Source organism: Lissotriton helveticus, chromosome 5_1 (genome assembly GCF_964261635.1).
Source record: "Lissotriton helveticus chromosome 5_1, aLisHel1.1, whole genome shotgun sequence".
Classification (NCBI taxonomy): Eukaryota; Metazoa; Chordata; class Amphibia; order Caudata; family Salamandridae; genus Lissotriton; species Lissotriton helveticus.
In genome coordinates this window covers 2,003,782,164-2,003,801,125 of record NC_136065.1, presented here as the reverse complement: position 1 = coordinate 2,003,801,125, position 18,962 = coordinate 2,003,782,164, and the positions used below count along the sequence as shown (strand labels likewise).

At 43.6% G+C, this 18,962-nt stretch overlaps 1 protein-coding gene across 1 annotated transcript in view; it reads right to left on the bottom strand.

The window, feature by feature from the left end:
* LOC144753943 (E3 ubiquitin-protein ligase TRIM39-like) overlaps positions 1-18,962 on the bottom strand; it is a 244,063-nt gene that overhangs the window by 170,429 nt on the left and 54,672 nt on the right. The window contains exon 2 of the mRNA XM_078641470.1: positions 18,084-18,179. Coding sequence (XP_078497596.1) covers positions 18,084-18,179 — 96 coding nt within the window. The remainder of the gene's footprint in view (positions 1-18,083; positions 18,180-18,962) is intronic.

Genomic DNA, 18,962 nt, shown 5'->3' with positions numbered 1-18,962 from the left:
AAGCCTGAAGATGTAAGGCTTCAAGCGGTCTCTGGGCAAATGCCACTTACAAATCTCTACTCTGATACCAGCTCTGGAGAATGGAATAGAGGTGAATCCAGCTATGGTGGACTCTCTGGGAGTCTCCCCTCGGTGGTGCACCCTGAAGAAATGATGGCTGCCAGAATTTAGCAACAATAACATTTCAATAAGTAATATTTTACAAATCAGCAATATTCATTCACCCAGCAATTAGAGTGGACTGGTTAATATATTTTAGAATAAACTAGACTGCCATCCCTTGTTTCATGCACACCCTTTTTGTATTGTCGGTGTGGTTTCTTGAGTTGAAAGAGTTGTTTCTACTTGGTTCTTGCAACAAGGACAAACACACTGTAGTCAAGATACAAATCGTAACACAGCACAACCCTCCGTGCAGTGTCACCCCATACCCAGCAAAGTACAAAGTAGTTTTTATTAGGGTTGACCAATTTGGTTTTGAGCTTGTTTGGGTCTTTATTTTGTAGCAATACTACTCCTATGTTGATTGGTTAATGAGTTTTCAATAATCTTCATTTTATTGTGGAAGTTTAGGGGGAAAATCTAAATATTGAAAGAAAAAATGGTAACAATTCGGATTTTTCATTCAAATATTGTCTTTACGCATTTCTGGCGCCTCTTGGTTTTTGTCAGGAAGACACTTAAGGCATTAAGTTTAAACCTACAGGCAAACGATAAAAAATAATAAATGCCTCAAAACCCTTCATGTATTTGCATGAAAAAAACAATTTCCACACTTAGTATATATGAAGGGAAAATGAAATTTATTTTTACTTGATACTGAGAGCCATTTCCAATGAGTGAAGAAATATAATATTTTTCTCAATGAATTCAATGACACTATTGGTATCATTTGGAGAATGAGTGCATACACATACTACAGTGTTTATAAATTCTCTAATGCTGGAGCATTCAGTGCACTGTGCGGTACCACTGCCTATCGAGGCTTAATTAAGTCTTCTTATGAGTTCTATTTTCATACTCCTTTCCAAAATCGCTGCTGTTGGATCTGACGGCAATGATGATCGCGCTGCATGGTGCTCTGGAGGCTGTGTCCAGACTCTATAGCACGCGCCACTACCCATATGTATGATCCATGGTATGACACCGCGATTGGTGCATGAGTGCAGACTGGAGCTCTACTGCAGGACTTGGGGCATACGAATTGAGGGGCCACCTGCATACTTTTGTATGATGCCCGATGGAGCTACCTCGTTAGCTATGGGGGAGATTGACTTTGGGCTCCCTCCTTTGACTATCACCTACCCAGCCGGACTTCGGACTAATGCACCCGAGTCTCTCCTGACCTTACCTTCCCGCTCCCACTTCCCCCAACCCCCTCCTCCGCTCCTACTCTTTCCAGCTTCTATCCTCTGCCCTCGCATGCCCCTGCCCTTTGTCCCCACCCTGTTTTTCTGTGAACCTCTTCCCTCGCCACTTGAGACTGAACTATTTTGTATGATGCCCGATGGAGCTACCTGGTTTTAGCTATAGGGGAGATGGGCCGTGGATTCCCTCTTTGGTCGTCACCTACCCAGTCGGTTTTTAGACAGACTTCCTCTCGTCTCTACGGTTGTCTCTTCCCTTATCCTCACTTTCCCTCCTCCTCTACCCCCCACTACTTTCTCTCTCCTTTCTCTCCTCCCCTAATTGTATTGCTGATTGTTTGATATAATGTTTACTTGTTGATCTTTTCTGGTATATTGTTGAACCACATTGTTACACTTCCTTTCGTCTCTCCTGTCGTCTCCTACGGCATCCTCCCTCTATTTATGTCTCTCCTTCTCTCCTCTCTCAATGTATTGAGACTGAACTATTTTGTCTGACGCCCGATGGAGCTACTTGGTTTAGCTATAGGGGAGATGGGCCGTGGATTCCCTCCTTGGTCGTCACCTACCCAGTCAGTCTTTAGGCAGACTTCTTTTCGTCTCTCCTTATTGTGTCTTCCCTAGCTCCTATCCTCTCTCCCCTGAATCTCTCCCCTTGTCTGCCCTGGGATCACAGCTTACTGGACTTTGGACGTTGCCTTGACTCGTCTACCGGTTTGTGTCCCCATCACCCTTCCCCTCCTCTTCCCATGCTGTGTCTCTCACCCTCCCCTCCCCTTTCCCGCCCTCATTATCTGTCTACTTCCCGTGCTCCAACCCCCCTCCCCTGAATCTCTCACCTTGCCTGCTTTTCCCCTTTCGTATTTGTGCTTATTTTTTATCTTGACCTTACATGTAACTATGTTGCCATGCTCTAAGAACTGTGTAACCTTTGTAATGATGTAACCTGTAACTATGATCTGATGCTCATGTAAAGTGCTCTGATAGCTCCGGGTCTAGCCAGCGCTATATAAAACTTAAAAAAAAAAATAAAAAAAATAAATAAAAATAAAAAAAAATAAGTCTTGCTGATCTCTCGAAATCTTGAGTGACAGGTCCAGCAAAGGAAACAGGTAGAACCAGCAATTCTAGGTTTTGGATCTGCAGGAGAGAATGATGTACACTTCCTGCACAGGCATTTATGTAGCCCTAAAAAGAACCAGCCCTTCAACCGCGGAAAGCTACTTGATAGCTAGGAGTCTATAAAAAACACAAGGAGTCGGTTTTTGTAGAAACAATGTTACACTATCGGCATTCACGTGTGTTAGACAGTATCCACAACTCAAATGATTTAGCCAGTAGTTCAGATTTTTTACTTTTCTTTTAGAATGCTGCTTACACAGTACCTTTGCCAGCAACCAGGCCTAGACCTGTGAGCAGCAGCATAAAAGGAGCAAGTGCATGCTGGTCAAATGGTTTGCCTAGGACGGTCCTCTGAGACCTGATTGTACTGCACAGTGAGGGTGACAACCTCCGAGGAGCAGACAGGCTAGTGGGTGGGGAGGATCAACAAATCAACTTCGAGGAGGGTGTAGGGTTAAAGATAAGGCTCCACCACCTTGAATAGCAAGCGGCTAAGAACAGAGATTGAACCACATTGCACCTGATAGAAATTACCACCTTTGGTATGGTATTCGCTCAGATTCTATTACAAGACCAAAGTTCTAATAAGCTTTCTTTTCTTGCAATTAGTTAAATAGCAGCCAAGATAAACTACCGTCCCATCATGCTTGGAGAAAATAAACTACAGTATGCAATCAAAAAGATAACAACCAATCATCTAAGAGCAACCCTAAAATCCATTGACTTGAGGCAACAAGTCCTCTTTTCTTGATGCTCGCAGTCAAGATAAGTACTTTATCATCCTTTATTTCCTAATGAAACTTAATTGTGTTCTTATCTCCGTTTAAATTCATATTTCTGCTGTTTGGTTAATATATATTTTTACCTGATTTTACTTCCTGATTGGTGCAGTCCAACTGTCACTTGTGCCTCAGTGAGATACTAATACTCAGGAGCCTCACTGATCCACACACTTTCTGCTGCTTTTCACCCTCTTCTCAGTGCACTGCGGCCACTCAAACTCTCTCTTCCTCGGCAATATGTCAGAAGGAAGCTGGCCTTCGAAGTGTGTCTCCCTCACTTTATCCGTCCAAGAAGCTCCCTTTCAGAAATGTGTCTCCTTCGTCCTTGGCCTGCCTCCCTCCCTGCACCACACACAGGGACCCACCCTTTGTTGGAGCCTGCCACTCCACTCCCCCTTTGATTTTCCACAGGGAGGTCTCAACTGCACGAGTTCGAGAGTGCTCCACTAATTTAAAAAAAAAATGCTTGGGTATTTAAATTCCCCAAATTTAGAATAACTGCCCTCAATTCCAACTTCAGTTGCAGTTATTTATAATGGAGTCATGTTCTGAAGAAGAGGAGCTCAAATCCTCAGAGGCAATATACAATCTTTTATTATTAGACTCTGTACAGCAAGCTGTCTCTGGTTCCCTGCCAAACGTTTCTTAAACAGTCGAAGCTTCTGTGCAAACAATGTTGGCAAGAGATGCTAACTCAAAAGCGATTTGTTCAAAAAGGGTTAAAAAAAAAACGAATTCAGAACAAATGAATAAACTCAAAGACTCTTAGAACTCAGTACCGCTCTCTGAGGTTGGTAATCTAGCTAACAAATTAAATAACCTATTCATATTGTACAATTACATGCAATGGATAACGTTGTCTGTCATACAGATAATGAAATGGATAAAGATGATCTAGACCGAACGATCTGACCTGGGACTCAGGAGAAGGGTGAAAAACTTCTCTTAATGAATTGAGAGTCTACTTCTTCCTCTAATTTTCATTCTATATGCACCTTGAATTCAACCTCTGTTTTACCTCATTTTAATACCCTACCCAAATTTTAATTGAGTATCTATCACACTATATGCTACCTAAATTGAGACAACCTTTGGACAAGAAAACTCTTAACAGACTCTGGTCTGAATGCCCACTGCCCTTGTTACCTAATAACTTAACTGCTACTCAAAAATAGATCCAAATATGCTGCTTTTTTAAAAACAAATTTCATAACGATCCCAAAAAAAGGAATAGATAAAGCATGGACTAATTGCTAAGATAGGATTTTGGTTTCCACTGGTCTTCTTACCAAAATCCTGAATCTAGCAGAGGATGCAAGAATTGAGGGCAGACAAGTGGATCCTTAACCAATTGTATTGTGTGCAGAGAGAGTGATCTGTATCTTAGGCAATGCCAATCCGGCTGAGGCTCAAGAACGGCGCAAGAGCTTACTCTTAAAGATTGATAGCAAATTGGAAAAGTTGGCAACTAAAGAAGTGGGTCAGGAAGATAAAGGATTACTGTTTGGTGTTGTCTTTATCAAAGACCTGAGCAAATATCTGGTTACTTTTGCATCAATAGAAAATGCACAGGCTTCCTTATAAAAATATTTTGGGCATTAGGTTTTTGGCAGGTCCGGCAGAGGCAGGAGCTGCGTTGCTGGCCGCTATGCCTCAAGAGGTGGATTCACCCAAACTAGAGGCTCCTTCGCAAGGCAACAAGACCTTAAACAGCAATTTTACCCTTAGAGAAATAGAGGTTTCAGACAATGTAGTTTCCTGAATAGAGGATCCCCAAACTCAGGTGAGTACTTTACTTCCTGGCCATCCTCCAGTGGAAGGAAGCTTAAGTCTGTTTTTTCTGCATGGCAAATGATACCTGCAGACCTCTTGGTACTTTGTACATTAAAGGGTTACTGTATAAAGCTTTATGCTACACCAGTTAAAAATTTAACATCTCATTCTCTTTCTTTTCCCAAAGAACAAGAGCTTTTAATGACTCAAGAGGTTCAGTCTCTCCTTCACAAACAGGCAATAGAGATATCTCCTTTTGACCCATCAGGGTTTGTAAGTACAATATTTCTGGCTCAAAAGAAAAAACAAAAAAATCCGGCCTGACATTAGTTTGAAAACTTTCAACAATCATGTAGTTTATCATTATCTTAAAAAGGAAACGATAATCCACATCAGGGATTTACTACAGAAAGACCGGACGGTATGCTTAGATCTTCAGGATGCTTTTCTACTGGTTCTGAATCACCAATCATTCAGGAAATATCTACAACTTGAATAAGGAGATATTTTTTCAGTTCAAAAGCCTACCCTTCGGTCTTTCTTCGTCACCTTGGTGTTTCACCAATGGTCATGAACAGTCATAAAGCACATCAGAGCACACCTAGACTGCTTTCATCTTTTAGCCCTGGACAAAGACTTGTTATCTAAACTAAAAGCTTGTGACTCTTCTCTAGAATCTGGGATTCTTTATCAACACCCCCCCCCCCAAACACACACACAGCGCCTTGAGACCCTCACGGGTGCGTAGTACGCTTTATGAACCCCCTGATTGATAAATCCCCCGAGTGATCAACAAAGACAAACCTGCAGTACAACCTGCCCAATAAATGGAGTTTCTGGGTTTCATAATAGACTCAGACAAATCGATTCTTCAACCTCTAAAAGAAAAAGTTTCTCATAAAAAGGAGATAACTCAAGTTTTAACTCAATCAACTTTTTTCCCCAGGCCTTTAGTATGAATTATGGGTCTGCGATCATCCTCGATCCAAGCTAAATTGTTCAAGTCCCCTGTGATTAGGCCGGGATCCGCTAACAAAATTTAATGAGGAACCCTAGGTCGATATTTATCTTTATTACCTGCTGAGAAGTGTAAAGGGGAGACTCATTTTAGGTAATTCAACAGTCTGTAATAACTATGACTCAAAAGAATCACAGACTTCGAACTCCAATTTAGTGGGTTTATTACAAAGCCAAAAACAACTGGATGTACAAACACCTCAAGACGAGGTTGTAAAAATAAATGGGAAATAATACAAAACCATATCTACCAGTGAGCTTAATCCAGTGAATCATGTAAAGAATGAAAAGTTCAAAGAAAAAAACACACACAAGGACTGCTCCAATATTTAAGTCATTACATCGAAGGGTAAACCCAAAAGTACTGGGACCTGGGTATTCAATGTTACAGGGATAGTGGTCCCAGTATGCACTTATTAAAGAACAAAAACAATACTTTATACTTAATCTAAAGTGAAAACAATGACACAATTAATTAACGAGAGATGTTATTTAATCACATCCTCATCAAAGCATATGTATGACAAAGAGTCTTCACGAAGTATATAGAATGTGCCCAGAAGGAAAAAGGAAGTGGGGTACTGAGGGGTCTTCCTCAGGACTGAGATTCATTCCAGCGACAGGGATGTCTCCCGCGATTGAGGCACGGGCAGTCCGACTTTGCAATTGAGTTTCTAGGCCACCGAGGATCGATCCACATGTTCAAAATAGTCAATACGCATACTTACCAGAGGGGATGCTATGCTCTCTTGTTTACTAGGAGCCTACCGGTCCACCTTGTCTCGTTGAATCTGCGCCACAAATGAGGCGGATTTTTGGTGCCCTCACTCACCCACACCACCAGGCCCAGTCCTGAGGAAGACCCCGTAGTAAGGTGGAACTTAACCTACGTCTATCAGGGGTCGAAACGTCGACTTCCACATCCTTACCTATCCATGAACAACAGATTATTATTACTGTGTTTCAATATATGGCCTAGGTGTATCATTGATCTCTTATGTGGCTTAGTAAACATGCTTGTGTGATGTCAACGATATATTCGGTGACCTCACTGGATCTCTTAAACTTTCCACTAAACCCCAATCCTCACAAAATACCACTCACCTACCCCACTTCCTTTTTCCTTCTGGGCACATTGTATATACTCAGTGAAGACTCTTTGTCATACATATGCTTTGATGAGGATGTGATTAAATAACATCTCTCGTTAATTAATTGTGCCAATATTTAAGTCAGCCTTCATCTGTGGCTGAAAAGTGAAAAGCATTAGACTATCCCTACTCTATCGCTAAGATGATATCCCTACTTAGCGTTTCCCAGGCAAGATCAATTAAAGGTGTCCGCTTGTGAAGAATTCGTAAGAAGTACACTCACATGTATGGGTCAAGTAGTCAATGCTATAGAGCTTGTTTTAAAAGCTCTTTCTAGATCGATCTCCTCATCCCCTCTCCTGGCTCATCCTGTCTCCTTCTACCTCTCCTCCATTGGGACACTGTCCCTAATACAAAATGCAAAGACGTAAAACACGCCCACAGATCACCTCATCTCAACGGACACCTCTTCTAGGTAATATTCTGTCGTCTTCCACGCTCCTTCCAATGTTCAGCACCATGACCTGGATTCCCAGGCCTTTTTCAGCAAGAAAGAACACCGGATCACCGGCTCCCAATTATCGGCCTTCCTTTTACTTTGTTTCTCCTCCATGCCTAACTCCTAAAACAAAGAGCGTTAGTTCTAACAGAGGCAGCTTCTTCTACCTGCAACCGAAACGTGAGAACAGAACAACCTTGCATACACAAGAAATTCACTGACTACCTCCAAATGTGAGAGCTTACCAGGGAAATTAAATTTTCAGGCCTACACAACCCGGCTAACATAAGAATAAACAAATAAGCCTTTCATATACACAACATGAACATTTCATTTAGGCCTCTACACGTCAATTATACATACATGTTAATGCTGCTTTGCGAACACCTACAATAACTACACATTAAGCACAACTTGTCATCTCCACGTGCAATCTTCATCATGGTGCACGTTTAAATAGAAATGCACTACATTCACATGAGCTTTTGTTTAGGCAAATGCCATTTACTAAAAGTTAATCTTTCCATGGATGTGATTTCATTTCTCTTTGCATGGCACAAATACTTTTTCTATTGATTTAACATCACATCATTATTACAACACATCTTCTAATAACCACATGTTAATCCAACACAGGAATATATGCTGGTACGGACTATCCATGATTATGATGCACCCCTACAATTTTAGAGCACCATCGTGCTCCATCACCTGCAATACTGGTCCTTGCTAAGATTCAAAATTTGACATCTCTGACAGAGTCTCCTATTGTGATATCATTCAGTTATATCAAGAATCATGTCTGAGCTCCAATGATGGTTAGACCACTTAGGAGCGGCGAACAGCCACTCAAATTTCTCTACCGTACCAGATCTTGTTTTAGAATCCAATGCAAGTCGGACTGGTTGGGGCTCAAAATATGATCAGTTCTCGACTGGTGGCACGTGGTTGCAAGAGGATCATGTTGCACATCAACTGTTGATGCTTGCAGGTTCCTGTGTGAAAAACAAAATATGTGGCCCTATTGTTTTTCTTTCAATGGACAATCTCTCAGCAGTTCGGTACATAAACTGTCTGGGAGGTACAACTAAATGTTAATAGCTCCAAGAATCTGTGAGAACCTTCCAGCCCAGTGCCTAATGGCCAAACCCTGAAGAAATAACAGTTATATGTGTTTTTCCACTAATGCAATGTCAGTGCTTTGTCAGGGGTAGTAAGAACTATATAAATGCAAATGTCTAATGAATAAAAACCGTTATTACTTTTATCCTTCCCACCCACAGTAATCAAGCTGCACGGTAAGCAGAAACCACCGCAATGGAGCGCACACCGCTAGCCCCTCCTCCGGATCGCCCCTCGGGATTCTGGTACTTGTAGTTCAATAGTGGATCACCCAGGTGGGTGCAAGTCGGTACTTGTTGGACTGATGAATCTCTAGACCCGATACATGTCCCGGGTTTTTGGGTATCGCCCGAGACATGGCTCGGGTTTCGGGATAACTTCCCTCATCAGTAGAGAAATGGTTAGGGGTGGAGGAGAAGGCCGCCAAACAACCGTCAATGGCCTCGATGCCCGAACCGGCACGCAGGGCAGCATCTGGAGACGCCCTGCGAGCCAGAGAGGCATCGAGGCCTGTGACGGTTACTTGGCGGCCTTCTCATCCACCCCATACTTGTTCTCTACTGATGAGGGAAACTATCCCGAAACCCGAGCCATGTCTTGGGTCTAGAGATTTTGGGAACAACGAGTACCTACTCGCACCAACTTTGGTGAACCACTTATGAACTTGACTTCTATTCTTCGAACTACACGCACTTCAAACACCAGAGTGCTTAGGGGCGACCCGGAAGAGGGGCTATCGGAGTGCGATCCATTGCAGAATTCTACTTATCGCTCCCTTGAGCGCCAAGCTGACGAGCTTCTGGAGACGCCCTGCGAGCCAGAGAGGCATCGAGGCCTGTGACGGTTACTTGGCGGCCTTCTCATCCACCCCATACTTGTTCTCTACTGATGAGGGAAACTATCCCGAAACCCGAGCCATGTCTTGGGTCTAGAGATTTTGGGAACAACGAGTACCTACTCGCACCAACTTTGGTGAACCACTTATGAACTTGACTTCTATTCTTCGAACTACACGCACTTCAAACACCAGAGTGCTTAGGGGCGACCCGGAAGAGGGGCTAGCGGAGTGCGATCCAACTGCAGAATTCTACTTATCGCTCCCTTGAGCGCCAAGCTGACGAGCTTCTGGAGACGCCCTGCGAGCCAGAGAGGCATCGAGGCCTGTGATGGTTACTTGGCGGCCTTCTCATCCACCCCATACTTGTTCTCTACTGATGAGGGAAACTATCCCGAAACCCGAGCCATGTCTTGGGTCTAGAGATTTTGGGAACAACGAGTACCTACTCGCACCAACTTTGGTGAACCACTTATGAACTTGACTTCTATTCTTCGAACTACACGCACTTCAAACACCAGAGTGCTTAGGGGCGACCCGGAAGAGGGGCTAGCGGAGTGCGATCCATTGCAGAATTCTACTTATCGCTCCCTTGAGCGCCAAGCTGACGAGCTTCTGGAGACGCCCTGCGAGCCAGAGAGGCATCGAGGCCTGTGACCGTTACTTGGCGGCCTTCTCATCCACCCCATACTTGTTCTCTACTGATGAGGGAAACTATCCCGAAACCCGAGCCATGTCTTGGGTCTAGAGATTTTGGGAACAACGAGTACCTACTCGCACCAACTTTGGTGAACCACTTATGAACTTGACTTCTATTCTTCGAACTACACGCACTTCAAACACCAGAGTGCTTAGGGGCGACCCGGAAGAGGGGCTAGCGGAGTGCGATCCATTGCAGAATTCTACTTATCGCTCCCTTGAGCGCCAAGCTGACGAGCTTCTGGAGACGCCCAGCGAGCCAGAGAGGCATCGAGGCCTGTGACGGTTACTTGGCGGCCTTCTCATCCACCCCATACTTGTTCTCTACTGATGAGGGAAACTATCCCGAAACCCGAGCCATGTCTTGGGTCTAGAGATTTTGGGAACAACGAGTACCTACTCGCACCAACTTTGGTGAACCACTTATGAACTTGACTTCTATTCTTCGAACTACACGCACTTCAAACACCAGAGTGCTTAGGGGCGACCCGGAAGAGGGGCTAGCGGAGTGCGATCCATTGCAGAATTCTACTTATCGCTCCCTTGAGCGCCAAGCTGACGAGCTTCTGGAGACGCCCTGCGAGCCAGAGAGGCATCGAGGCCTGTGACGGTTACTTGGCGAACCTTCTCATCCACCCCATACTTGTTCTCTACTGATGAGGGAAACTATCCCGAAACCCGAGCCATGTCTTGGGTCTAGAGATTTTGGGAACAACGAGTACCCACTCGCACCAACTTTGGTGAACCACTTATGAACTTGACTTCTATTCTTCGAACTACACGCACTTCAAACACCAGAGTGCTTAGGGGCGACCCGGAAGAGGGGCTAGCGGAATGCGATCCATTGCAGAATTCTACTTATCGCTCCCTTGAGCGCCAAGCTGACGAGCTTCTTGAGACGCCCTGCGAGCCAGAGAGGCATCGAGGCCTGTGACGGTTACTTGGCGGCCTTCTCATCCACCCCATACTTGTTCTCTACTGATGACGGAAACTATCCCGAAACCCGAGCCATGTCTTGGGTCTAGAGATTTTGGGACCAACGAGTACCTACTCGCACCAACTTTGGTGAACCACTTATGAACTTGACTTCTATTCTTCGAACTACACGCACTTCAAACACCAGAGTGCTTAGGGGCGACCCGGAAGAGGGGCTAGCGGAGTGCGATCCATTGCAGAATTCTACTTATCGCTCCCTTGAGCGCCAAGCTGACGAGCTTCTGGAGACGCCCTGCGAGCCAGAGAGGCATCGAGGCCTGTGACGGTTACTTGGCGGCCTTCTCATCCACCCCATACTTGTTCTCTACTGATGAGGGAAACTATCCCGAAACCCGAGCCATGTCTTGGGTCTAGAGATTTTGGGAACAACGAGTACCTACTCGCACCAACTTTGGTGAACCACTTATGAACTTGACTTCTATTCTTCGAACTACACGCACTTCAAACACCAGAGTGCTTAGGGGCGACCCGGAAGAGGGGCTAGCGGAGTGCGATCCATTGCAGAATTCTACTTATCGCTCCCTTGAGCGCCAAGCTGACGAGCTTCTGGAGACGCCCTGCGAGCCAGAGAGGCATCGAGGCCTGTGACGGTTACTTGGCGGCCTTCTCATCCACCCCATACTTGTTCTCTACTGATGAGGGAAACTATCCCGAAACCCGAGCCATGTCTTGGGTCTAGAGATTTTGGGAACAACGAGTACCTACTCGCACCAACTTTGGTGAACCACTTATGAACTTGACTTCTATTCTTCGAACTACACGCACTTCAAACACCAGAGTGCTTAGGGGCGACCCGGAAGAGGGGCTAGCGGAGTGCGATCCATTGCAGAATTCTACTTATCGCTCCCTTGAGCGCCAAGCTGACGAGCTTCTGGAGACGCCCTGCGAGCCAGAGAGGCATCGAGGCCTGTGACGGTTACTTGGCGGCCTTCTCATCCACCCCATACTTGTTCTCTACTGATGAGGGAAACTATCCCGAAACCCGAGCCATGTCTTGGGTCTAGAGATTTTGGGAACAACGAGTACCTACTCGCACCAACTTTGGTGAACCACTTATGAACTTGACTTCTATTCTTCGAACTACACGCACTTCAAACACCAGAGTGCTTAGGGGCGACCCGGAAGAGGGGCTAGCGGAGTGCGATCCATTGCAGAATTCTACTTATCGCTCCCTTGAGCGCCAAGCTGACGAGCTTCTGGAGACGCCCTGCGAGCCAGAGAGGCATCGAGGCCTGTGACGGTTACTTGGCGGCCTTCTCATCCACCCCATACTTGTTCTCTACTGATGAGGGAAACTATCCCGAAACCCGAGCCATGTCTTGGGTCTAGAGATTTTGGGAACAACGAGTACCTACTCGCACCAACTTTGGTGAACCACTTATGAACTTGACTTCTATTCTTCGAACTACACGCACTTCAAACACCAGAGTGCTTAGGGGCGACCCGGAAGAGGGGCTAGCGGAGTGCGATCCATTGCAGAATTCTACTTATCGCTCCCTTGAGCGCCAAGCTGACGAGCTTCTGGAGACGCCCTGCGAGCCAGAGAGGCATCGAGGCCTGTGACGGTTACTTGGCGGCCTTCTCATCCACCCCATACTTGTTCTCTACTGATGAGGGAAACTATCCCGAAACCCGAGCCATGTCTTGGGTCTAGAGATTTTGGGAACAACGAGTACCTACTCGCACCAACTTTGGTGAACCACTTATGAACTTGACTTCTATTCTTCGAACTACACGCACTTCAAACACCAGAGTGCTTAGGGGCGACCCGGAAGAGGGGCTAGCGGAGTGCGATCCATTGCAGAATTCTGTACGGTAAGCACTTGCCGCCTTCTCTGATAAATAGGATCTTGAGCCCCTTTAATGGACTGGATATTCTAAACGGCTAAATATTATTAAACACATTCCCACTTGCATCAACCTAAATGTCAGCCACTAGAGTAAAGTAAGTCCAGAAATCAACCATTACTGGCATAAACACATTGTTATGAAATAAAGATTTAAAAAAGGATAACAGAGTTTGAGTTCATTTTAAACAATTGCTTAATTACTTAAAACCCCTGCAATGTACAGGATATATATTTACATAGTGAGCTAAAATCATTGGTAAAATCTTGCGATTCAGTTTTTCAAATATAACAGATTTAAAAAGGGAAATATGGTAGTTTCAAATTAAAAAATTGAAGATGCTGTTACACAGAAGCATTTCAATTCATATATATGCCAATAGATGACAATAATAATAATAATAATAAATCCACATTTGTAAAGCGCACAATCACCCGTAAGGGTCTCTAGGCGCTGGGGGCCGTCGGGAAGATTAAGCAAGCTATTGCCCAGAGTCACATGGTGCTGGGCTAATCTGCCGCCGGTGCCGGGGATCGAACCGTGATCCCCAGATTCCGGAGTCAGTGGCCCTGGCCGCGGCGCCACACCTCTTCCACAATCCGCCCCTAACAGCCTACCAATTAATGTAATCATTTGATAGTAACATATATATACACACATACTAAAACCTAAAATTCACGGGGAGGCAAAATTCGAATATAAAATCTTTAGTATCAAAATATTTCCAATGGTAGGAGGCAAGCGTAGTCGTGATTTAGGCAAAAGGAACATTCAAGGAAAGTATTCTAGTTCATTGGTTGTCTTTATGGGGATTCAGTAAGAGTTGATGGTTCAGCCCCTAATAATATTATGTGGACTCTAGTTTGCTTCTAAAGTATGACAGCTAAATTGCTTCTTATGTCAAAAACACTGGATCATTTTTGAGTTCTTTAAGCCTTTGCTCCACTTTTAATAGAAATTTGACAAAACGTCAATTTAGTTGAGTGTCCCCTGGGTCGAAGGAAGCTAAGATAGCCTGTCTTCTTGTTCTTATTCCTCTTTGGTTAAAGGGTTTCGTTAACAGTGGTTTCCTTTATTTCCTCAACGGGATTACAGGAGCAAACCAAATGCAAAATATCCTCCTTGCCGCTCCCACAAAGGCGACAAGTAATGGGTTTTTTACCTCGTTGCCAAGGTGCCATGTGTTCTTTGGCTGGTAGTAATTTTCCTAGTTTATGCATAGCCATTTAGAGCTTACATTCCTGCACTGCACTCTGAAATCTTCCCTTTTGCCTCAAGCACCAATGTAGCGCTTTCGTATAAAGCAATAGAGAAGCAAAAAAAACTCTTATACTGAGTATAAGCTGTTGTTCACAACCCATTCTTGTCGAAGGTTTCGCCTTTAATAACTCAGTTAAGCCAACATATATGTCAGCTACTCTGTACAGAAGCTTTGTACAAGGCAGTCGGAGCAAGATTGTATCTACTACTTGGATTAAAGACTGAATAGGCTGACTGACACATGATGACAGTTCGGTACATATGTAACTTCTGTTAGTACAGTTCTATCCTTCTTCCAGTCACATGGTTGTAAGCACCTATATGACTGACAACGGTCGACTGCTCCAACCATACTCACACTGAGCATTAGGCACTGTTGGCATAGAATGAATAATTGTTCAAAGACGAGTACTGAAATAAGTAAAATTGTATACATGCTAACTAATATGAACAGATAGCTGATGATTCTGGAATTAATATTAAAAGTACACCAAATAATTTGAAAAACATTTTAACTGAAAGAACAGGTGACGTGGACATATGTCCTGATTGCTTACGTTTTGAAGATGAAAAAAGGTACCAACCGAATTGGGGGTTATGATTGGCCACTATGCTCGCCTCTAGGGGGTTATCAGTTGAGAGAAGTATTATTGCTCTTCATTCATTTATTAAAAAATTGGGGGCGAAGCCGATCGACATAGTAGTAAAGGTTTATGCAGCTAAATCAGTGTCGGTAGCAACTTGCGGGTCAGGCTTATGGGGTTATGCTAACCCCTCTCCCCTCCAAACTATAGAGGACCCTTTTTGGAAAAAACTAGTGGACCTCCCCATAAGCTGCTCCAACTTTATTGCCCATACAGAGTTTGATGTCCCATATGTTACTGATACAATTAATTTGGCTCCAATCACCTTGTGGCATTCCATCTGGAGAAGGGAATGTATTTATGTCACCCAAAATTTAATTGAAGACTGCCTATCTCTGGAAAATGCCCACAGGATCCCGGGGACCACCTACATTAAATCCGCACCTTTCTTCTCCAGACCTAGAGCTTCTATTTGATGCCCCTAGTAACTGTTTGAACATCTCAAAACAGGAGATAACATCCTATTTCCTTAAACAAAGGACTGCTGCAAGATTGAATACAAACTGCACAAAAGTATCGGTCAAATCATACTTAGAGGGGCCAATGACACAGAAAGGGTCAGCATCATACTTATTTACAGTGACAAACTCACGTCATAGATTCTTTTTAATCAGATTCCGACAGAATGTTATCCCTTGTATGTTGGCCTATCCAGCTGGAATATATTCCCTATATGAAGCACCATTTTGTCCTTGTGATGGCGTTTCTGTAAATTCAAATTTACACATTTTTTTCATTTGCAAATTTTACATGGAACCTCACAAAAGTTTTATTTTGCCACTGATGTGTAAATAGCATTTTAAAGAATGTCATTTAGCAATGTATTTTTTACAATCTTTGCTTAATCCTATGGTTGGTTTCTCTTAGGTGTTTTTTTTAATTCAATCACAAAAGATCAGGCAATTATATAATATTTGAGAATACATTTCAAACCGTTGTTTTTTATCAGCTGGGTTTTATCAACTGTCTCCTAAATGTGAATGTTACGCACTTTTTTTAACCATTTTAACTTGTTTTGTAGATAATTTTCTCTTTTGTATATATGTTTATAATTGTACTTATCTGTACTTTTACGATCTTATTTTAAAAGCATTGAATAAAGTAAATTGACTGACTTGACTGATTGGCCACCTGCCTTTACTAGCATCCATGGGCGGATTTACGACACAGGAGGATAGAACAAACGTTTGAAATTCCAGCTCTGCTGGACATCAAATACACACTTTGGACTTGAGGGGAAATGTAAGAAGATATGATAGTGCAGGCTGGGAAGCAGGGCAGCTGTGTCATCCAATGCTTGCACCCAGTAGGCTGTGATCCTGGGACACTCCCATAGCAAGTGTGTCAGGGTACCTAGGGAACCACAGTCATGCCAACATATGGGGCTGGGAGTGGGGTTCCCCTTGCGCAGTCAGGCGGGGGTGAGATACCAGTGAGTAGTGATTTTGGTCGATGTTTCTATATTTGCCACATTACGAGCGGTGTAACGTGCGCGATGATAAATGTCTCCCCATTCCCCCTGTGTGAAGGAGTGGCCCAGTTCAGACTCTAATTTTCTCTGGCCTGGAGATATAAGAACAGTTAGCGGGAGGCCGTATAGTTTGGATAGAAGGTGAGCATCTGAAGTGTTGGAAAAGCAGCCACCTCTCGAAAGAGGTGAGATGGCGTTGAGCGTAGGGTCGGATTGTGGAGTGCGTCACCCAGTGTCTAATCTGGTGGTACCGGTAGCGTTAAATTCAGAAACACCCTGTTGTGAGTAGAAGACCTCGAACGACCGGGGGAATGGTCTCATCACAAAGATGTCCAATGGACCTAAGAGTATTTTCTACAGCATGGCCATCTTTACCGCCGCTATTCGGCCTAGCCAAGAAAGGGTGTGAGGTCTCCAGCGGCGCAAGTCCAATTGTATTTGTCAAAGCAGGGTGGCATAGTTAAGGGACACCATGCCTTGAGTATTCGTTGTGAGCTGTAACCTGATGTAGGGGGATTGAGGCTGAGCCTTCTGGATATGGTAAGAGCATTGTAACTCGGTAAGCGTGGGGGCCCGGAGCAATAGATTGAGAGCTTGGGACTTAAAAGGATGACCTTAAATCCCACCGCCTGTGCGAATAGCTCGAGTTCAGCCTTGAATGCCGGGTGGTAGGTCAAGGGATCTTCCAACGTAGCCATGACGTCATACGTATATAAACTAATTGCATGTCTGTGTCCCTCTAGAGCGAACCCCAGATATAAGGGGGCTGTCACGTATCCTTTGAGCCATAGCCTCCATATAAAGGGCGAGTAAGAGGGGAGACAGCGGACAACCCTGCCTCGTACCTTTACAGATTGGAAAGGGGACGGAGGAGTCACCATTAACTCGCACAGATGCCGTGGGAGTGAGTTTTATTTTATAAACATTCTTCACTCCACATCTATTTATTTTGCAGCTTTATGTAGTTGTGGAGTTGAGAGTAGTAAATCTATACTTACTTATAACTACTTAATTTCATGTTATTCTATTAATCAATTTTCTGGAAATTATATTTTGATATGACAGTTTATAACTACTAGTAATCCTACAAGATGTTGCCACTACAATATTGTATTTGATGTGGTCACTATTGCAACAGTGGTCAAAGTCATAAGTAGCTCTGGATTATTGTCACTGATCAGAAGTAGCTCTTGTTATAGCAAAGGATGAAGACCTCTGCCTTAACATGTAGTGATGTACTTCGATAATATCCTTGTAACCATCGTCACCACCCCGAAGAAGACCGCTAAGCATAAATCGGAGATACAATTGATCACCTTTACACAACATCCGAATAAAAACGCTGGAAAACCCTGTGGTCTTAAAGTGACTTAATGCCTTTATATTCATGGACGCTGCAGGTGATAGTTTCAAAGCACAGTCAGAAAAGAAAACTAATCTAGGTTTTGTGGCCAACCCCTGATAAGAATTCTGTAGTCATGCTGGAAATTTGTAAAGCAAATCAATGTTTGGAATGCTTTCTCAACCCTACTGGTATATCTGTTACTGTTCTCTTACCTCCAGTTGTGTCATTTTCATCTCTTTTTTGTGATGCAGTTCTAGTGAATCCTCCAGCTCTTTCTTCAAACAGTCTAGATAACTTTGAAACTTCTCCTAAAAGAAAAGAGTATATATTTTCAAAACCATAAACATATTGTGTATGTCATTAGAGCAAAAGATGTAAGGGCTTGCTAAAAAGACACACTACCTAGGCAGTAACTTCTAAGGAATGTTATCTTGGCGGTACATATTACGTTTTGTCTGGGTAGTAATTCTGTAAGCCATACTTTCTGGGCAAACACCTCTCAGAACATGTTGTTCTCTGAGATTCATCAGAACAGATTTTTTCTAATTTCTGGCATAATCTTAGGTGCCATACTGTGACGATTTCATATTCTTGGCATACAAATGCTGATAATAAACATGTTATTAAGCACATGATTTATCATGGCGTGTAGCCATTGGGAAAGGAATTTTGAGGCTTTCTTCTCTGATTGATGTGTTACCAAAGATATTATGAAGCATGGGTTGGATAACATAGAATCTATGATTATCAAAAAGGCGATTAACCGATAGTTTGCTAGACCTGGCTTGTAAATATTGAATGTAGGATTGCCCCCCTACAGGAGTCCGGCATTGGCTAATTTTTCAAAATGTGATTATATATCGGCATCAGTTTTGTTGACCAGTAGGTTTGTTTTCAAAAGAACTTGAGGTAGACCATTGGGTCCTGGAGCTTACATTGCAAGGATTTTTAGCAGTAATTTTTCAAGTTGTCTTTCTTTATAACCGGTCAAGATGTTGTCATTCTGCTCTGTGCAGATGACTTAAAATTTTCAAGAGAGAGACACAATTGTTCTTCTCTCCCAGCAATAATATTGGTATCTTGATACTTTC